General features: G+C 33.9%; 4 protein-coding genes and 1 non-coding gene across 7 annotated transcripts in view; 2 read left to right on the plus strand and 3 right to left on the minus strand.

Annotated features, from left to right (window-relative positions):
* The window catches only part of LOC107472864 (glutathione S-transferase T3-like), a 3,207-nt gene extending 2,947 nt beyond the window's left edge, over nt 1-260 (minus strand). The window contains exon 1 of the mRNA XM_052257225.1: nt 151-260. Within this exon, the coding sequence (XP_052113185.1) occupies nt 151-260 (110 nt within the window). The remainder of the gene's footprint in view (nt 1-150) is intronic.
* A 3,173-nt stretch (nt 261-3,433) lies between these two features.
* On the plus strand, nt 3,434-5,899 carry LOC107472783 (reticulon-like protein B1). The gene is made up of 5 exons (XM_016092317.3): nt 3,434-3,780; nt 4,682-4,862; nt 4,969-5,110; nt 5,236-5,305; nt 5,420-5,899. The coding sequence occupies exons 1-5, from the start codon at nt 3,576-3,578 to the stop codon at nt 5,587-5,589; spliced, it is 768 nt and encodes a 255-aa protein (XP_015947803.1). The 5' UTR covers nt 3,434-3,575; the 3' UTR covers nt 5,590-5,899.
* Nucleotides 5,900-6,899: 1,000 nt separating this feature from the next.
* On the minus strand, nt 6,900-14,080 carry LOC107472780 (golgin candidate 3). 2 transcript variants are annotated; one of them, XM_021134734.2, is made up of 16 exons: nt 13,964-14,080; nt 13,566-13,787; nt 12,674-12,772; nt 12,192-12,311; nt 11,487-11,579; nt 11,191-11,326; nt 11,032-11,096; nt 10,404-10,571; nt 10,188-10,268; nt 9,934-10,080; nt 9,512-9,808; nt 9,328-9,393; nt 8,864-9,066; nt 7,893-7,947; nt 7,509-7,685; nt 6,900-7,409 (listed from the first exon to the last, which is right to left on the minus strand). In XM_021134734.2, the coding sequence occupies exons 2-16, from the start codon at nt 13,785-13,787 to the stop codon at nt 7,095-7,097; spliced, it is 2,244 nt and encodes a 747-aa protein (XP_020990393.1). In that variant the 5' UTR covers nt 13,964-14,080; the 3' UTR covers nt 6,900-7,094. The 2 variants fall into 2 exon arrangements, with proteins under 2 accessions (XP_020990393.1, XP_015947799.1); XM_016092313.3 differs by having other exon boundaries at nt 13,566-14,066.
* Nucleotides 14,081-15,379: 1,299 nt separating this feature from the next.
* Nucleotides 15,380-15,534, plus strand: LOC127745396 (small nucleolar RNA snoR145). The gene has a single exon (XR_008006585.1). It is a non-coding gene; the product is annotated as a small nucleolar RNA snoR145 (small nucleolar RNA).
* Nucleotides 15,535-15,987: 453 nt separating this feature from the next.
* On the minus strand, nt 15,988-19,294 carry LOC107472779 (pentatricopeptide repeat-containing protein At3g53700, chloroplastic). Of its 2 annotated transcripts, none has more exons than XM_016092311.3 (2): nt 19,082-19,294; nt 15,988-18,587 (listed from the first exon to the last, which is right to left on the minus strand). In XM_016092311.3, the coding sequence occupies exon 2, from the start codon at nt 18,450-18,452 to the stop codon at nt 16,149-16,151; it is 2,304 nt and encodes a 767-aa protein (XP_015947797.1). In that variant the 5' UTR covers nt 18,453-18,587; nt 19,082-19,294; the 3' UTR covers nt 15,988-16,148. The 2 variants fall into 2 exon arrangements, with proteins under 2 accessions (XP_015947797.1, XP_015947798.1); XM_016092312.3 differs by having other exon boundaries at nt 19,078-19,294.
* Between the last annotated feature and the right edge of the window lie 121 nt (nt 19,295-19,415).

Genomic DNA, 19,415 nt, shown 5'->3' on the forward strand with positions numbered 1-19,415 from the left:
ATTAACTATCCCCTGCTCGATAAACACTTGTCCTCAAGGTCAAGATCTAAGAACAAACGTTAGAGCTCATCCTTGTCGATCCAACTTGTCTCTTCGGGAGGTGACCCTGCCCATTCCAGCAACACCTGTTCGATCGGCGCCCCCTCTCACGTAACGATGTGACGTCCGATTATCGGCTTATCGCAGTTGGGAGGGACTGGAAGGTCGTGGACGTCGTTGTTAAAGCCGGACTTCCCATTGGTAGATTCCAAATTTCCCATGATACTCTTTCAGCATAGAGACGTGGAAGACTAGGTGGATAGTGCTCCCCTCCAACAACTCCAACCGGTATGCGAGCTTTCGAACTCGCCACTACACGTGGTAAGGCTCGAAGAACTGCCGACGTAACTTCGGGTGTTCCTTGAGGAAGAGAGAAATCTGCCGGTATAGTTTAAGTTTCAATAAAATCCAATCATCCTTCTTAAACTCTTTATCTCTATGATTTTTATCTATTTGCTCTTTCATTCTCTGCATTGCTTGTTGCAGGTAAAATCTCAATTCATCATTAAAGATCTCTGTAATGCACAAAAACTGATCCACTTCCAATACTAGAGAAGCTCCAGAGATATAACTTGGTGGAAGGTTCATTAGAAACCTTTGTAATGCTTCATGGGGTGTCATCTGGATTACAGAGTGAAAGGAGCTATTATTGTAGCAAAACTCAGTTTAAGGAAGGAAGGAAATCCAACACTCTGGTCTAGAATGGGTGAATACTAGCAAATACTGCATCAAAGAACAATTTGTGACTTCAATTTGATCATCACTCTGAGGATGATAAGTTATACTATAGTATAGTCTAGTTTTATTATGCTCAAACAAGCTCCGCTAAAATTCAATGAGAAAAATTAAGTCGTGGTTTGAGACAATAACAGCAGAAAAGCCATAAAACTTGACTATGGACACAATGAAGACCTTACCAACGGATGCAACAATAAAGCCGGGACACAACTTTAAAATGGGCTGTCTTGCTAAAGCGCGCGGTCCACGACCACCATAATGGCCGAGTTATGCTAATTAGATCAAAATCCAAACTCAGTATACACTTTGCCCAAATTATGTTTTACCAATTTTATAGTTTTTTTTTTCGAATATCATTATTAATTTGATGTTATAAGGTTTTATGAATAACTTCTTTTTGAGCTGCATACGTTGCTGAGGAAGGGAGGTATTGCACTCACCTTTGACTTTGAGTGACTACTACTTTTCTTTGACAATACATTAAATTGATTAGGATACTTATAACATGCACAAATAATTTACAAAGTTTTTCATTCTTGTACAACTTCTGAAATTTCAATCAAATATCCAAATTCCAAACATGCACTAAATCCAAAAATAAGACATTGGTAAACCATAACGATTGTTTTTGCTCTCCTCTTTATTCTTGAGTTAAAACTCGAAAATATATTTTGTTTTGTGTTAACAAATTAAGACCAAATTCTTAATTTTGTGTTTTGCTCTTATCATAAAAATGACCGTTCAAATTAATATGTTAGTTAATAAGCTTAAATATTAGAATTTGGTTCAATAATTTTTTTTAGTCGGAATTGAACACTTCTAATTCTATATATTACGTCATAAATTTACACACATAATATTTGGGTTTTATTCATTATTTGACCATCATTAAATCAAATAATAAAGTTTGGTTCAATAATTTTTTTAATCGGATGAATTGGATATTTTCAATTTTATATATTACATCACAAATTTATATATATAATATTTGGATTTTATTTATTATTTGACCATCACTAATTTTAAATTCAAATACAGTATAGTGCAAGGACTAATTCGTCGCAGTACTGAGCTCTATTTAAAGGTTTGTTGTTGGCCAATAGGTTACTGCATACAAAAAGCAGGATTCAAACTCCCGACATTTATTTAAGCGGACTAGTAAGCTAACCACTAGACCAATCTAATTTGGTTTTTTTTGGTGTACTTGTTAAGAGGCCCACAAATCCTTCACAAGATGGAACCTCAAGCTTGTGTCTTTTTTTTTTTTTTTAAGTTTTTGGTCTATGTAGTGAAGTTAGCCCAATTTCAACATAGCGGTACGGTCTCTTTTACCAGAAAACAAATACAAAAAATGAAATCTACATTTTTTTTCCACTTTTTAAGCAAATTAAGTACCAATTATTTAGATACCATAGAATTTTTCTAATAGTATATTGTTGTATTGAAATTATTAGTAGGCAACCAAAATGTACCTTTGTTGAGTGATTACATATTGACACAGCCTTGTGTAGTTAATTATTTTACCAAAACTAACAAGATTGAATTATTTATTTGCATATTAAAAGTTAATCTTTTGATTAATGGCCATATTTTGTAGATAATATCCTTTATTACGAATAAAAAAATTTAAAAAGAAATTCTAACAGTTTAATACTTAACGATTTCTGGGTGACTACAGAATAACAATAATTTAACATCAATCTTAGTATTATGAGTATTATTTGAAAAGAAAAAATTTAAAAAGACTAACATTTTTATTAAAATTTGAACAATATTTAATTATTAAAATAAAAATAAATAATTTTATATTATTAAAAATATTAATAATAACTAATTAATTATTACAAATTACAAAATGTATTGATTTTTACCCTGAAAATTAGTGAGGCCTCAACGTGGAAGACAGTACTATGACGTTAGCTCCACCTTCCACCACAAAAAGCACCAAGCCGACCAAGACCCCAATTCACCATTTAGTCCAATCCGTAGCCGCCACGTGTCTCATCCCATTCACCTATCAGTCACTTCTTTCCGAAAGTACCCACTCTCAGACAAGTAGTACTATGCTAATTGCTAACTTTGGCACAATTTGAATTGGGTTAGCAACTTGGTGAAAATTTGAAATGGAGTATTATATTTTTTATATTAAAAACAATTATTATAGAAACCATAGAACTAATAATTGATTCAATAATTTTGCACGGAATGCCATTATAGTAACATCATGCGTTCAAAAACTAGTTTTGAATGAAACTTTGAAAAAGATATTATAGAAAAGGTAACAATTAATTAACTTATACTTAGGTGCAAAATATAAAATCATATATAAAAATTTTCCTTTAATTAGCTATATTCTTTAGGAAAATTTTTCAACCAAAAGGATTACTTTTAATATATTGTAAATACAAAATATTTTATAATTCTAGTTAATCATATTTAATTATTTAAGTAATTTTTATATGCTTATAGTAAAAGTGTAAAACTTAAAATTTATTTGAGGACATTAATCAAAACGGCGTTAAAAGCCTGGACTGTATCAAAACGCATGCCGCTTAATTCACGTCCGTTTCTCTATGTACCAGATTCAAATTTCTCCGAACCTTAGGTTCGGGTTCCGAGCCTCGTTCTCCGCAACACTATAAAATGAAAGCGAGAGATTCTCGTTTCGAACCCTAACATTTCGCTATCACGTTTCACACACACTCTTCAGCTCAAAAACAAGCTTAATAGTGTGAGCTTCGTTTTCTTCATCTTTTTAAATCTGAATTCGAAGATTTAGGGTTTGTGTTTCGAAGACAATGGCGGAAGAACCGGAGAGCACTGTGACCAGCCAGGAGTCGTTGATCGAGAAGATCGCCGATAAGATTAAAGGCCACGATTCCTCATCTTCGTCCGATTCCGATTCGGATTCCGAGAAAAACGTAGCTTCGTCAATTAAGGAGAAGGTGTTTCGCCTCTTCGGTAGAGAGAGGCCTGTTCACTCCGTCCTCGGCGGCGGAAAGCGTATGAATCTCTCTCTCTCTCTCTCTCTATCTATCTCTCACTCTCTCTCTCTCTCTCTCTATGATGTGTTTACACGTGGTAGTGGTAGATCTGTGATTTGAGCTGATTCTGAATCTGATTTAGTTTGTTTATTGAGAAAATGTTTATAGGAAATGATGTGAGTGCTACATTTTATTGAATTATCTATAGATCTAAGATTTTAGCTGAAATCTAAAATCTAAAATGTGATAATTGTAGAATAAAATGTGAAATGATTCGAGTTTTTTTTATCTTATAATTTTATGTAAATGATTCGATAATCCTGGAGCTGTTTATTGTGCTTGTTTTCTATTACAACTAAAAGTGACAATGTGAATACATAGTTAGAGTATTAATAACAGTTAGAATCTTATGATGTTTTTATTACTATTTTATTTTCGTTTTTAAAAGATAGTTCGTATAATATAAATAGATAAATCGCAAAGCATTAAGAAGATAATCTTGACATTATGTCTAAAAGAGATCTATACATAATATATGCTATTTTTACTAAGATATCTTTTGAAAAATCTTTCAAGTGTTGATGTATATATATCTTTGTGGAATTCATATACATCATCATATATTACTACACATATATTACATCTTGTTTATCTCTGTGATAAACTTATTCTTACATTGTATAATTTTGATGCACTGTCGCTAAAGATGTATTATGTATGCATTCAATTATACATTAACTAACTACGTACTACACCATGTGAATGGTCATCTAAAAGATCTTTGTGATAGGATAAAATCTCTCCGTGCCAGTGTATCAAACTTAAATTGAATGATATATTCCAAAAGTTATACATAGTTTTATTTTTTAAATATTGTTCTTATGGTTTTGAATATTGTTCCAAAAATTAATTGTTTACAGCTGCTGATGTGCTATTATGGAGGAACAAGAAGATATCTGGTGGTGTGCTTGGAGGAGCCACTGCTGTTTGGGTCTTCTTTGAATTGCTTGAATATAACCTTCTCACTCTTGTTTGTCACATTTTGATCCTGTTGCTTGCTGGTTTGTTCTTGTGGTCCAATGCTCAGACGTTCATCTACAAGTGAGACTCGAAACTTGTTAGCATAGAACTGACAGCATAGTCATGTGGGTTTAGATCATGTTGTTTTAACTAATCACTTGCGTGTAATGTCAAATAATGGTTGTAGGAAGGAGCCTCACATCCCACATGTTCATATTCCAGAAGAACCATTCCTGCAAGTTGCATCTGCATTGAGAATTGAAATCAATGCTGGATTTTCTGCCTTGCGTAACATTGGTGCTGGAAAGGATTTGAAGAAATTCCTAATTGTATGTAGTCTATGACCTACTTCCTGTCATTCCTAGATACTATTTATAACTAATTTTCACAAATTTTGTATTAAGTTTAATTTCGGCATTACTAAATACCGATGATTGTTTTTTGAAAATATCAGGTTATTGCTGGCTTGTGGGTTTTATCTATTATTGGTAGCTGGTGCAATTTCCTGACCTTGTTCTACATAAGTAAGTAGAGTTTACAGTCATTTTATATAATTTTTTTATTATTATATTATTATCTATTCCTTTTTAGGTTTAGAGATTTTACTGATTTGCTTAACCTTCATTTGGTTTGAGCAGCTTTTGTTTTGTTGCACACCGTCCCTGTTGTGTATGATAAGTACGAAGATAAGATAGACCCCTTGGCTGAAAAGGGTTTCATTGAGTTTAAAAAGCAATATGCTGTGTTTGATGAAAAGGTGTTAAGTAAGATCCCTAAAGGTCCGTTGAAGGCCAAGAAGTTAGCCTAGTGTTTAGGGTTGGTGTGCCCCATAACCCAACACAATAGAGTAGCTCTGCTTGAGTACTTTTATATACCAGAGCCTCGCATCTTTTGTCGTATAACCATGGCCTTGTTAAAGTTTGTTTCAAGCTTCAATATTTAGTTTTTAAGTTTTGTTACAGGCATGTATGGATCTTGCTGGCTATGTTTTCTGGGCTTGTTTTTAGTCCTTGAATCAGTAATTCTTATTGTGAGCTAAAAACCTCACCTCTTGTTCTTATCGCTGACTTCGTGGTGCTTGCTGGTAAATAGAATTGCCGGTTCATGATTACTGAAAAGTTTTGTTCTTTACAAAAACAAAACTCAGGCTCTTTAGTTTTGCATACTTTTATTTGTTGCCAACTACTTTTTATATTATTGGTGTACTTTGACTCGTGATTTTTTGTGTGTTTACGATTACTTATTTTTAATTGTTATCAGCTAGTATTATGCTTTGATTTGGAACGAGGTTCTAAATTTACTAGATGATTCCTGAGTTTCTTGTTTTGTTATTAGACCTTGTGCTTTGATTCGTAACGTGATTCCACGACTTCTAAATAATGCGTAATCTTAGTTATTGATTAGTCAATTCACTTGCTGATTCCTAGGCGTTCTTTATAATTTTGAAGCAGAAGGTAGTGGAAATGTCGTTACGGTTATGTATACAAGCATTGGGTTATTAGCTTCTCGTCTCTACGGTTCACATTTTTTATTTTGACAAATATTTAATTCTAATCTAATTCATCTCAATTATTTTTCTAATTAAAAAATAATAAAAATAAGAAATAATATATTGTATAAATTTTCAATCATTTATAATTAATTTTTCTAATTAAATTATCTTGTTTAATTTATTTCTGTCACAAAAAAACGTAGGAATAATCAATTGATACAATTAAGTAATGGTAGTGATAGCGTTCTAAGGCCTAGTTTGAGTATATAGTTTAATTAAGTTTTAAAAAAAAAATAATTTAAACAATAAATATTTATATTAAAAATGATTTATAAATAAATTATTTTATATTTAATTTTTTAGTTCTAAAAGTATTTAACTTAAAAAAATGTAATAAAAAAAAATTTATAATGAGAGAAGTTATCTTTTTTTACTTTTCTATAAATACTTAAATTGTTTCTTAAAACTTTTTATATGATCCTAAATATCAACAAAGACGTTATACCAAACATCGCGATCGCTACACTACATTAACAAGGGAGTCGAGGACCACATTCTTACAGGTCAGTTTCCAATGAACAAATAAGACAACAAAAATATCGCTGAATAGTGCATACGAATTGATATGCATCACAAAATTGAGCATATAACCTTGAATTTTTAAACTATGTACACGTGAATCCACCCGATATGACGACGGTAATGTTTAAATTAAGACTAATTTTGAATGTGAAAGAATTAATTGAAAATCATTGCATGCCTACATTTTAACCACCAATGATCTATACTTTTTTGATTAATTACATAATTCCACTGTTTATTTAAAATCTTGGAAGCAGGTCTGAACTAGAAGGTTTTTCACCAGACGGGGTAAGAGGAACTGTTGAGAACTCGGAGTTAAAATTAGAGATACGAGGGGGAACACTAATTTTCTGATTAATTGAAAAAGCAGAAGCTGTTCTATTGCCAAGCCTGTGGTTGGAAAATGGTGATATTGGTGGAGCAGCAGGAACAGTATTTGGACCTTTATCTGGTGAATCCTCAATAGGGTCAGCAGTATTTGCTGTTGATGATTCCCTCTTTTCTCGTTCTTCGGTTTCCTTGAGAAGAAAATCAACCCACAGATCCGCAATGGACTGAAAAGGGGGAAAACGCTTCATTAAATCTCAAATCACATTGCAATATTTTTGCCAAAAAGTGTAAGTACTTGTAAGTGGTTAACTAGAACAACTTACCTGATCATTGGATCCCGCACTTGCAGCTGTGTCAGTTGAACTTCCTCGCAAGATGCCTCCAACCAGGCGACCGGGCAGACCAAGAACTCCACGAACTTTACCACCTTGTTGAGCAGCACCTATTCTTTGCTTGTCTTCATCAGAGAATCCAAGCATGCGAACCATTAGATCCAAAACCTGTACCCCAATATCACACATTATGAGAAGGATCAAATATAACTACAAATTGCGGAAAGTGATGATACAATAACACAAGCAATAGTGGTACTTTTACAGACATCAACTAACATAAGTCAAAACAGAGCGAGGGTTTTGTGCAGAGAACGAAGGAAAAATCCTTCCCTTCCCTTCTGCATATTTCACCTAAAGCAATAATAATTATACCTCTTTGCTGTGATTTCTCTGGAAATAAGTTACGAGTAATTTTATAACAATGCGCCTGCAACGAACAGCATAATTTGGATTAGTATAATAATTTGCAATCTCAACAAAAATAATTGAAACAAAGTCTCTCAAGTCTAGAATTCAATCAAAATTCATATTTACAGGACTTCGTTAATTAACTTTGATGAAATTAACAAGGAAAAGAATGTAGACAAATCATATGAACTTAGAGGTGGCGAAATGAGTTGAACGCAGTTGAGATCAAGTCTGATAAACTCATACAGCCAAATCTACTAATTTCTACAGGGCCCTACGGCCTGCTAGGATTTTGTTTTTGTTGTCTTTTTTATGATTGACGGATGAGTACTCCAAGAACATATACACGAAAGTTAAAAATTAGGATTTCCAAATACATCTCTTTCACTTTTATCCTTTTTTATTCCTTTTTTGTTTTCTTTATTAATTTTATTTTGCACCCTTTATATATATGTTTCAAACTATGCGACTTAACTTATTTCTCAAAACAAAAATAGTTCTTTTGTTTTTTTCTAATCACAAAATTATATTTCTATATTTGTGTTGTGAATGACTGAATGTCGTTTCAAAATTGTTGTAATTTGAAAATTAAGTTAAAATTGTTATTTTTTTTATTCTTTGTACGACTAAACTACTAAAATAGTACTCGAAAGTTCGCATTGCTAACAAAACAAATCTCAAAAGATGCTAACGACAAATAAGCTCCCAAAAGATTTATAAGTACAACAAAAAAAAAACTAAATATTAAATATATTATAAAAATCGACTTTAGAGATCAAATTTTGATGCAAATTTTTGCAATCATTATTAAAAAAATAAGATCTTTTCATCTTTAAAATTTGGTAATTTTTTGTCAAGTGAGTTTTTTAAAACAAAAATTTTATTGTGAATGACCACATTTCTTTGAATGGAAAAAAGGACAGAAACAAGCTAACCTGTCAACAAGATAATCTGAATCCAGAGACATTCTATTTAGTTGCATCATACTTTGCTCAAGAGCTCGCCTAACTTTGGAATTGTCTTCCTCGAGTTTAACTACTCTGCTTCTCCATTCAGTTTGTACCTTCTCAGAATGCGCAAGCTGGGCTAAAACTTTTTCATTCTCAGTCCTAGATACATCTACTTTATTTTCGGCATCCTGATCATGGAAATAATAATTTAATCATCTTGTTACCAAATCAGACACCACAAGTTCACTTATCTTTTTCGGTTGAGAAAATATAATAAATCCCAGACTAGGGTAAATCACTTAGAAGTTACATTACATAAAAATTTTACGGTACTGAATGAAAACAAAAAAGAAATAAAAAAATTCTAATATTATTCCATATAAACTTAATTTGAGTGTATCACTTGAACTATATATAGAATATTTAGAGAGTAAGAAAGAGAATCATACTCTCAGAAGTTGAGTAAGCCTAGCTGTTTCTTCTCTTGCACGAACCAACTCTCCTTCTAAATGTTCCTGAGGACAAAAAATATATGAGCCTCTCCATAGAGGGAAGTGTAACAACTTGAGTATTCTCTGTTAATTTTGTTACTGTAAATAATAATAAAGAGAAAACAGTGGCCTATTTTTATACCTTGGCTTCAATTTCAGCATAGTACTGCCCAAGAGCAGTCTGTAGATTCAAAAGTTCATGATTCTTAGCATCTATTGTGCTGATACAGTTTGAAAGCTTCTTGTCCAGGTCGTCGATGATTTCTCTAGACTTGAGAACTTCGCTGTTGTTTGCCATCTTCAGTTCTTCCTGACTTAAAACTGCCTGCTTCAGGGTTCTCTCAAGATTTGATACTTGAGCCCTTAAATAATCATTGCTTTGCCTTAGATCTTCAATAATTTTGATGTCTTCGTCCATTTTTTCTGATTCTTCGGCTTCCTAATGACAAGCAGCATGGAAAACGTCTTTCATATCGCAGCATACATTAAATCTACTCTATCTTAAATATCATGCTTTATTATTACTGGTTCCGCTTTTAGAAAATAAACTATGAAGGATGAAACCTTTTCCAACAAATGTTGTTTAAGGCGGGTCAATTCCTGTACTGCTTTCTCCTTTTCTCGCCGTGTATCCATCAAATCTTTATTTAGCTTTTGTATGGATCTTTCCATTTCTTCCTTTTCTGGAAAACTTTTGGAAGGATCTGACATCTGTTATAAAAAGTGAATGCCGGCATTCCAAAAAGTAATTATTTACATTATCAAAAAGCCATTATATTGTTAACATAACTGATATCCCTTGAATGCTTGACCTGTACCTGAGAAGCACTGGAAAGGACATTAGCCGCTAAAGACTTCCTGCTTGTTTCAAGAGCAGCCTCAATTTCATTCTTTTCCATCTAACAATAATGAGAACAATGGGTTATAGTAGAGTGCATTTTAGAGGTAAATATCACAAATTCACAACTAAAAAATATAAGTCTTTTACTGATAAGCAATAAATTTAGGGGACAGAAGGTGACAAATCTACTAACCTTAAGAGTGGCATTTTCCTTCTCTAAGGTTTTGACAAGTCTTTTCAAGCTATCCACTGCCTCACCTGCTACGTCACTTTCCCTTCTAGTTAACTCAATTTGTAGTCGCTTTATTTCTGATACTTTCTCATTCAGTTCATCACGTATTTTCGTCATCTCCATAGATGTCTTCCAAGCAATAATATGATGAGTTTAGCTAACAAATATCTAATAAACACCCATGGCATTAGAGAAGATTGCAAGTAAACCAGTGTGATCCTTGTCAGTAGTCCTATTGCAATATAAGACTTTAGAGTGTAAGGAAGAACAATTTATGATGAACTTCTAAGAGATTGTTTTACAACTTTATAGTGAGCTAAATCATTGTCAGCAATAAAACAATGATAAAAGTATCAAATACAGAAGAAATCTCCAACTGTACAGCACAGTGAAATGCCATGTATAAGTTGTACACCTTTTGCTTTATCTCAATTAATAGCTCTATCTAATTTTAAATTATGACCTCCCCATAGTATAACTACATTACTACAAACAGAATGATTCTTTTCATCTCACGCACTTCTAATATAGATGATGCGCAAAAGAATGCTTCAGTTACAATGACGAAATATATATAATATAAACTCACTTTGTCTCTATCCAGCTTTAATATTTTAAGCTCCTCCTGAAAGGACTTGTTCAATTTCTGTTCCTCTGACATTTAAGTGTAGAATCAAATCGTTAGGCAACTTAAATATATACACCAAAAATTACAATAACATTTAGATTCCAGATGCAGAATAAAAACCTTGGCATTTTAGCTGAATCTTTGCCAATCGAGCACGTTCTTGCTCCATTTCCAACTTCAACTTTTGTATCTCAGCTGTATGTTGTACAGCATCTGCTGTTGGCCTATTTCTTCCATCAACTAAATCTGCAAGCTCCTAGAAGGCATTCATACATCTGTTGTCAAATTCACTCATCACTAAAAGTAAACTTACAAAAAAATATTAATAAATCAAAGTTCCCAGATAAATAAGATTTTAATAGATATAGGACGAAATCAGGAAATTACTTAAATTCAGAAATCTAAGTTGTCATTACCTTCTCATTTCCTTGTAAATTTGAATTTTTAGATTCCGTCTTACTTTGGGTTGTGAACTTATTCTGTCGATTGGGTGATTGGTCATTACTTCCCTGCACAAATATTTTAAAGCAGTCAGCATGAGTACTTATGGATATGTACAGACCAGAAATGCACCCAAAAAAGGAATACTCATGATCAGATTACAACAGAAACATAGCATTCCCATAGTTGTGAAGGAGAAGAGATCAATATTCGAAGGCTAATAACATGCATTTCAAAACAGTACATAGATCTTAAAGTCCACTCTCACACATAACATAATATGTAAGAGAATATTGAGAAATGAGAAGAGACATATATACCACAAACAAATATTATAAAAAGAAAGAGCTTAAATATCCTAATGGGGGATAAATCATTAAGTCAGGAGAGATTACAATGCCATAGCCTTTGAATGCATAGAAGTGGCAAAGATAAGGCTATTTCATATTGGTAAGTATAAATCTCTATAAGAAAAAAATATATATCTTTCAAAAAAGTAAATTAAAAAGTGGATTCACTCAGGAAATAAAAAACCCTATCTTCCTGCTCAGAATTGAGGCTCACGAACTCTCAACCTAAAACTAAGACACAGCAAGGAATATGGAATTGCTCATCAAGCATCCTTCTCAATCACTAGTTAAATAAAATCTCATACAAATAAGCCAAATGTGTAGGTCTACCTTGACAGAATAAGTTCCACTTGTTGATGCTTCAGTTCTGGAGACTCTCAATGCAGCGCTAGTAGCATCCAAATGCTGTTTTAATGAGCCATTTTCTTTATTCAATCTAACAATGTGATCCTGTACAGTTGGAATGAGTGTGGTTAATCTAATCAAAGGCCATCAATTAAAAAAAGGGGCTAGTTAATTAACAATTAAGGTAAATTGTTAACTGACCATTTGAAACCTCCATGTGAAATATCACCTATTTAATATATAATTGTATTATGTATTGAAGTAAAAGAATTACCCTCATGTTCCAGGGGAAGGTGGAAAGGATAATAGCTCTAGATTTAGGAAGCAAAAAATCCAGAATTTCTAAAGATATTTTTTATTTCAAAACGCAAAAGCTCAATAGAACCAAAAGTAAGAATGTATGCAGCAAAATGAAATAGATCATTCAGAAGAGACTAGTTCATGTATTCCATGAGTAAAAATCATACCTCCTTTTCTTTTAATAGAGCTGCATAGTTAACTGAAAGAGCTTTAATTTCTGCCTCTGATGCCTGAAGTCTCTTGATTTCTGCTTTGTATTGTTCTATCTACAAAAAGCACTGGAAAAATTGAATTGACATGTTTTTTTCTCTTACTCTACCAAAATGGCATCTTATTAACCAGCTGTAGTCAGTACTAAATATAAAAGCAGACTATCAATTCCCGAAAGGTTTCTGTGTAAAAAATCGTAAGAAAAGGTAACATATATTTCTTAAGTAACTAATTTTCTATAAACCAGTCTAGACAATGGTTCATTGGCAACTTCTTGAAGTACAATAATTAATTAATAATGAGTTGATGACTTGATGACAATAAGAACCAAGCCTTTTTCTGACTTTTCTCACCGGAATGGCTTCCTCATAATCTAAGCTTAAAACTGGAGTGAGATGTCACACTGCCTCTAATTGTTCCAGTTTATATCTAAGTTTAATAAATAACATTAACTAAGCTTACAATGTTGACACTTAACAGTATGTTATAACACTAATTTAAAAAAAAAAACGTTGGAATTAATTATCCATAAGCGTGATAAATAAATTATAAGCGAATATGAAGCTCGTATGTCTAAATACTGTCTTCTTCCATTTGTTTGTTTTCGATTTGATAATATCTCGTAAATCTATCTCGAGTCACTTTCTCTAATAATAATATCTCGTTAATCTCAATTGCATGAAAACTAAAACCCTAGAGCTAGCTCAATTCCAGAACCAGATTTATTTCCACCTAAGCTTATCAACGATTCGCGCGTTCATTCATTCACATTCCTCATAACAGCTTCCAGAACCTCAAACAGTTAAAAATGCTTCAGAGAGAGAGAGAGAGAGAGAGAGAAAGAGAGACCTCGGAAAGAGACGTATGCGCGTGATCGGTGCCATTTGCGAGGGGACGAGATCTAACTGCCGGCGATTTGGAATGAGCGGAGCCGTGTGAATTCCGACGATCGGAGACGGCGGCAGGACTTCCGGCGTAGATGCTAAGGATTTCGTCATCGTCGTCGTCGTCGTGAACGTCGAGTGCGATCTTGTTCAAGTTCTCCTTCAAATTGGCAATGGTGCCCCACATCTTTCAAAATTTTCCCAAATTTACATCAAATTTGAAAACCAAAAATAATAATAACAAAAATAATCGATGAAGTATTATAATAAATATATTATTAGATGAATGGATAGAGATAGATGCGTCTGTGATGATTGTGGAATCGAATTTGAAATTGAAATGAGTGAGAGTGAGGGAACTACTTCCAATAATGGCAATGCAATTTCGGGATATTTGTGTTTCTCTTTTTTTCTCTGATGAGCTTAGATCTCAGATTTAAACGGAGAAGGAGACGAATAAACAGAAAAAGAGAGGGACCCTTCTAAATTGTATTGCTTCTCATTTTTTTTTTCAAATAAATAAATTTTGAATTTTATTTTATTATTATTGACATTTTTTTTTTTGGTATTTTGAGCCACGTTGTGTGGTACGTCCAGGTGCAGCTACATTGAAGCTGAAGAGAAGTGTTTTGGCAACAAATCGTTTTTCGGTTCCTTTTGTATTTTACCAACCATTATATTTTTCGATATTTAAAAACAGTTAAATAATTTAATAAATTTAATTAAATTATTATTTAATAATTTTTAATTATTAATTTTATATAAAGACAATTATACTTAAATCTTTTTTTTTAATTAATCATGTGAAAAATTAAAGTTAATTTTTAAAGGATTTATCATATATTTTATTAGTACAAGACTACAAGTTTTACATTCATAGCATGTAAGAAGAAAGATTGATACGAAAGAGTTCTAATTCATTGTAAAAGGTATGATAATTAATATTAAAATTTTTTTAAAAAAGTTTATAAACATCCAAAGTCCAAATCCAAGTGGCATAGAATATTCAGTTGTTGACAATTCAGACACAATCACACAATTGACTATCCACCACTACATGCACTATTTTAACAAAAAATCTAAAAGTATATTCTTTTGGGTTTTTGGGTTAATCGGGGTCAATTTGGGCTTTGGGCCCGTTTCATCTGAAAAAAAAAATGTGTTAGTTCCATTAACATTGGGGGTTTAGCACCTTAGCTACATATATAAAAGGAGCATGCTCGTTCAGCTAACTGCTGCATCATCTTCTCTGCTTCTATTGTGTTAACAAATTTAGGGTTTTCATTTAGCTGAAGCCGCAGCTACGTGTTCTTCGTTTTCTCTATTCTCAATTCATCGTTAGTTTATTCTAAGCTAAATAATTATAATAAGATAAGATGCTATGAAGAGAAACAAGGAAGGATGGTTAATTTCAACCATCGATTGCGGATTTATCTGCAACATGATCCCTTCCAAGTTATTATGGTTCGTATTCACCGAGCATCTTCTTCGTCATTCATCCTTCATCGTTCATCAATAACAAACCCTAGTTTTTTTTATTTCGTTGTTTAATTCGAGATTTGGAAATGGAATAAGTGAATCGAAGGTCCTATGGAGGATGCGCCATAAATCAGTGCGTGATTCTTCAAGTTTGCTTTCGTACATTGATTGATTCGATGTCTCGTTAACGAATCGATTGTGTTTTAATCATTGGATTCGGTTTAACGGTTAATTTAGATAATCGCACACATTCATGTTACTTAAGTGTTACTTAAGTAGCATTAGTATTTAATAAACGGAATGCGAAGATCCCAGCAGAGGGGCGAGTAACTCTTCGTTAATGAGGCCTCTCTAACTATTACTATTAGTAACCTTCGCAGATTGATTTGCCGAATCGTAGGATTGCCAAAATGCTTCGTATTTTTGGTGCATCTGGAAAATTCGGCTACATCCAAAAATAAAGCAAACCACTTCAATTTATTAATGTTGATCTAATCCCAAGTTCATAGATTCTGAAGGAAGCGAGACAATTTTAGTCACAATCAAGTTTAATGACACTTAATATAAAAAATAAATAAAAATAAAAAGGTGACATAATAAATTCAGTAATTATGTTTCGCTTTTATTGACAATTGACATCAAAATATCAATAGAAATATTACCTGAAAAAAAAAGAACTACCTGCATTGTTGGGTTGCATCAAATAAATTAGAGTTAATAGAAAATGAAGGACCAAATATATATAGCAGAATTTTCTAATAAGTAGCATTATGTGTAGAAGTGAGTTTTCTCTGGCCCTAGATCCACCTTAGAGACATTCATATGAAATTATGAATACTGAGAGCCTAACAGTAACTTCAAACCTTTTCAATTTTTCCCTTAGAGGCTAAAATTAAAGTACTCAGTAATAACTTAATAAGGCCAACTAGAACAAAGCCTTAATTGCTAAAATATATTGACAGAATTTATGTAACAGAAACTTATCCGGTGTAATAAGGTGCTTTCCGGTTGTTATACACGTTGGAACATCATCGTAAAGTTACAACAAAACAGCAAAACTTTTTCACCACTAAAATCTTCTGGGCTTGTTTTGCCTTTCTAAGATACCACCAAGATTGGCCAATGCATCACTAAATTTTTGGATCTTGAGGAATCCCCTAATCATAGATGCTTCCCCCTGCGATAACTTTGCTTTCTCCATCACCATATTGATGAGTTCAATGAGTGTCTCCTCCCTGGACAAAGAACAAAGACCTTCTGCCAAGAAACAAAACGACGGGAACTCTGGCAATATTCCTTTCTCCAGCATCTCAACGGTGAAGTCGACAGCCTCTTGTATGGAACCACCACCATTACAAAGGCCGCGGAAAACGATTTTGTACGTTAAAGCATCTGGAGGATCAGCTTTCTCCATCATTTCTCTAAACAGCCTCATACCTTCTTTTATTCTCTTTCTTTTAAAGAGTGCTTGAAGCACCGGGTTATAAGTGCGCGGAGTCAAGACCATGCCTTTCATCTGAACTGATCTGAGAAGCCTACTTGCAACCTCTGTCCTACCAGCCTTACACAGTCCTTGAATAAGGGTCCCATAGGTTACAATGTCCGGTTCAATCCCATTTGAACTCATGGTCTGCACAATTTCAGCAGATTTCTTTATATCCCCATTTCGGCAATAGTGTGCAAGCATTGAATTATAAGTGTACTTATCCGGCTTTAATCCTTCTGTTATCATCTGATCCATAAGTTGTGCAGCTTCTTCTGTTCTCTTACTTTTGCACAGGCCGTCAATGAGTGTGTTATAGGTTACTGAATTTCTTGACACACCCTCAAGCTCCATCCGGTCAAAGATCTCCTCAGCTTCTTTAATCCTTTTGTTCTTGCACAAACCATCAATCAGAGTATTGTACACTACCACATTCCTAGTGCAGCGATTTGCCTCCATTTCTTTAAGTAGCAACAAAGCTTCTTTAAGTTTCCTCTCGGAGCATAGGCTGTCAATCAATATACTGTATGTGAATTCATTCGGCCGACACCCTCCTTTCTTCATCTCCATGAACAGCACCATAGCAATTTCGCGATTACTGGCCATGCAGAGGCCTTGTATCAAAGTATTGAACGTGGAAACATTGGGCAAAATCCCCCTAGAAGTAAGCACATGGACAAGTTTAGTGGCTGCTTCAACATGGTTCTCCTTGCACAGAGTGCTAATCAGCATGTTGTAAGTTTCAGTGTTCGGTGAACAATCCCTTGAAAGCATCTGCTCAAGAATCTCCACCGCCTCATCAACCTCGTCTGACCTACACAACCCAAAAATCAATGAGTTGTACGTGTGCACATCCAAGTCGAACGCTCTCTCGAGCATGAAATCCATCATCTCCAAAGCTTCCTTGATATGCCCAATCTTGCACAATCCATTTACCAATGCATTTAGTGTAACTTGATTTGGGGAAAAACCTTCGTCAGAAACCCCGTCAATAAACCTCAATGCCTCCTCAACTCTCCCATCTTTGCAAAAACCATTCACGAGAACATTCACCGACACATTCGTCATCAGGCACCTAGACTCAACCATCTGTTCCTTGATCCTCAAGGCACCCCTCATGTCTCCTTCCTCAATGAAACCCTGCATCAGTGTTGTGTATGTCATCTCATCCGGCACCAGATCATAACTCCCCATATCCTCAAGCATCAAAATCGCAGGCCTCAACTGATGCGCCTTGCACAGAGCCTTAATTATGATATTGAAAGTTGAAACATCAGGTCTAACTCCATTGTTAATCATCTTCGAATGCAAATTTTCCACTAGCCTAAGCTTTCCGCCTTCAACAAGAACATTCAAAGCAATGTTATAAAAATGTGTATCAGGCTTCAACCCAAACTCATTTTCCATCAATTGGACGAGTTCGATAATCCTTTCATGTGAGTTAAAATTAGCATAACTCTCAATGAAGATTATAAAAGTACTTGAATCGACAGTGCAATTTGTAGACTTCATTTCACCAAGTACATTTAACATTGAATCTAAGTAACCAACATTGCCAAGATGACGAAGGATTTCATTGTAGATGGTGAGGTTGGGTGAGAAATTGGGCTGTTTTGCCGCCCATTGGAAGATGCGAATTGCAGACAACTCATCGTTTTGACAGCGCAAGAGATCAAGGAGTTCGGTGGGTGAGAAATTTGGTGGGAGCGGGTGTTCATGGTGTTGGTGTGTTATTGCGGAAGCTGAAGATGAAACTACAGAAACTTTGAACGTTTGAATGGAAGAAAAAGAAGAAGGGGGAGTGGGAGTGAAGAGTTTTGGGTGAAGTTTTGTTGTTAGTGTGTGGGGGAGGAGAGGGTGGTGGTGGAAGTGAAGAGATGAGAGAGTCATTGGCAATGGAAGCTACAGCAGCTCACAGGAGGTTGCGGTGCAGCAATGTTTGTTCAGAGTCTTCAATGTAATGCAGGATTGCATTGCACTGGTTGTGATTTACAATGCATGTTCTACTTTGAAGTTGTTTGGATCCTGCATTTCATGAAAACTTGCATTACTTTCTTTAAGTATTCTAAACCATTAGACAACTCCCAACCTATAAATCACATCATACATCACATATTTAAAGAATATCACTATCTCAGTAAATTTACAGTCAGTGAATACATATATTGTTAGTTAGTGATATTATTAACATTGTCCCTTATAATATCTAAACCAATAACTGTAATTTGCAGTTTCTGATATCACTAACTATTTGAGGTATCACTAACTGATTTAAATGCCTTTGCCTTATTCAATCTGCAACCTGCCTAGGAAAATACCCATTTTACTTACAAATTCTAATTAATTACTCAAAATCAGCGTAATTTTAAACAAATACTATATCGAATTATCAACAATTCAATATCAACTTTGAACTTCAGAAAAATTAACTAGCAAATAGATTAAACTAACAATTAAATTTTAATAGATATAATAGATTTTTTAGAGATTAGAGATTCAAAACAATGTTTTGTACCTACCTGGCTAGAACGGCGGCGACAGTGGAGAGAGAAAGAGAGGAGAGCAGAGGCACAGCTACGAAGGAAAGAGCAGAGCGGATATGGTACGGCGGCGGAGGCGAGGCAGAGGCGGCGAACGGCGAGGAGAAAAAGGGTGCTTCAGGCGGATAACGTAGTCTGCCTCCAACCTTCTAGCTCTCTTAGGCAGTTGTTGCAGATATCACCGCGTCTCTTTTCCTCTTATTCTTCTTCTTTTATTATTTTTTTTCTTTTATCTTTTCTTAGTCTTTAGACACCAAAAAAAATTATTTAGTATGATTATTAATACATAATGTGTTATTATCTAATTATGTAT

The sequence above is a fragment of the Arachis duranensis genome, chromosome 2 (genome assembly GCF_000817695.3).
Source record: "Arachis duranensis cultivar V14167 chromosome 2, aradu.V14167.gnm2.J7QH, whole genome shotgun sequence".
In the NCBI taxonomy this organism is placed as follows: Eukaryota; Viridiplantae; Streptophyta; class Magnoliopsida; order Fabales; family Fabaceae; genus Arachis; species Arachis duranensis.

What these genes read in the sequence shown, in the direction of transcription:
- LOC107472780 (XM_021134734.2), bottom strand. Translation starts at nt 13,787, where the DNA reads ATGTGGGGCACCATTGCCAATTTGAAGGAGAACTTGAACAAGATCGCA. An exon ending in CGCATACGTCTCTTTCCGAG is followed by an intron (nt 12,773 to 13,565) that starts GTCTCTCTTTCT and finishes TGCTTTTTGTAG; the next exon opens with ATAGAACAATACAAAGCAGA. An exon ending in GTGGAACTTATTCTGTCAAG is followed by an intron (nt 11,580 to 12,191) that starts GTAGACCTACAC and finishes ATATTTGTGCAG; the next exon opens with GGAAGTAATGACCAATCACC.
- LOC107472779 (XM_016092311.3), bottom strand. Translation starts at nt 18,452, where the DNA reads ATGACTCTCTCATCTCTTCACTTCCACCACCACCCTCTCCTCCCCCAC.
- LOC107472783 (XM_016092317.3), top strand. Translation starts at nt 3,576, where the DNA reads ATGGCGGAAGAACCGGAGAGCACTGTGACCAGCCAGGAGTCGTTGATC. An exon ending in CGTCCTCGGCGGCGGAAAGC is followed by an intron (nt 3,781 to 4,681) that starts GTATGAATCTCT and finishes AATTGTTTACAG; the next exon opens with CTGCTGATGTGCTATTATGG. An exon ending in CCTGACCTTGTTCTACATAA is followed by an intron (nt 5,306 to 5,419) that starts GTAAGTAGAGTT and finishes TGGTTTGAGCAG; the next exon opens with CTTTTGTTTTGTTGCACACC.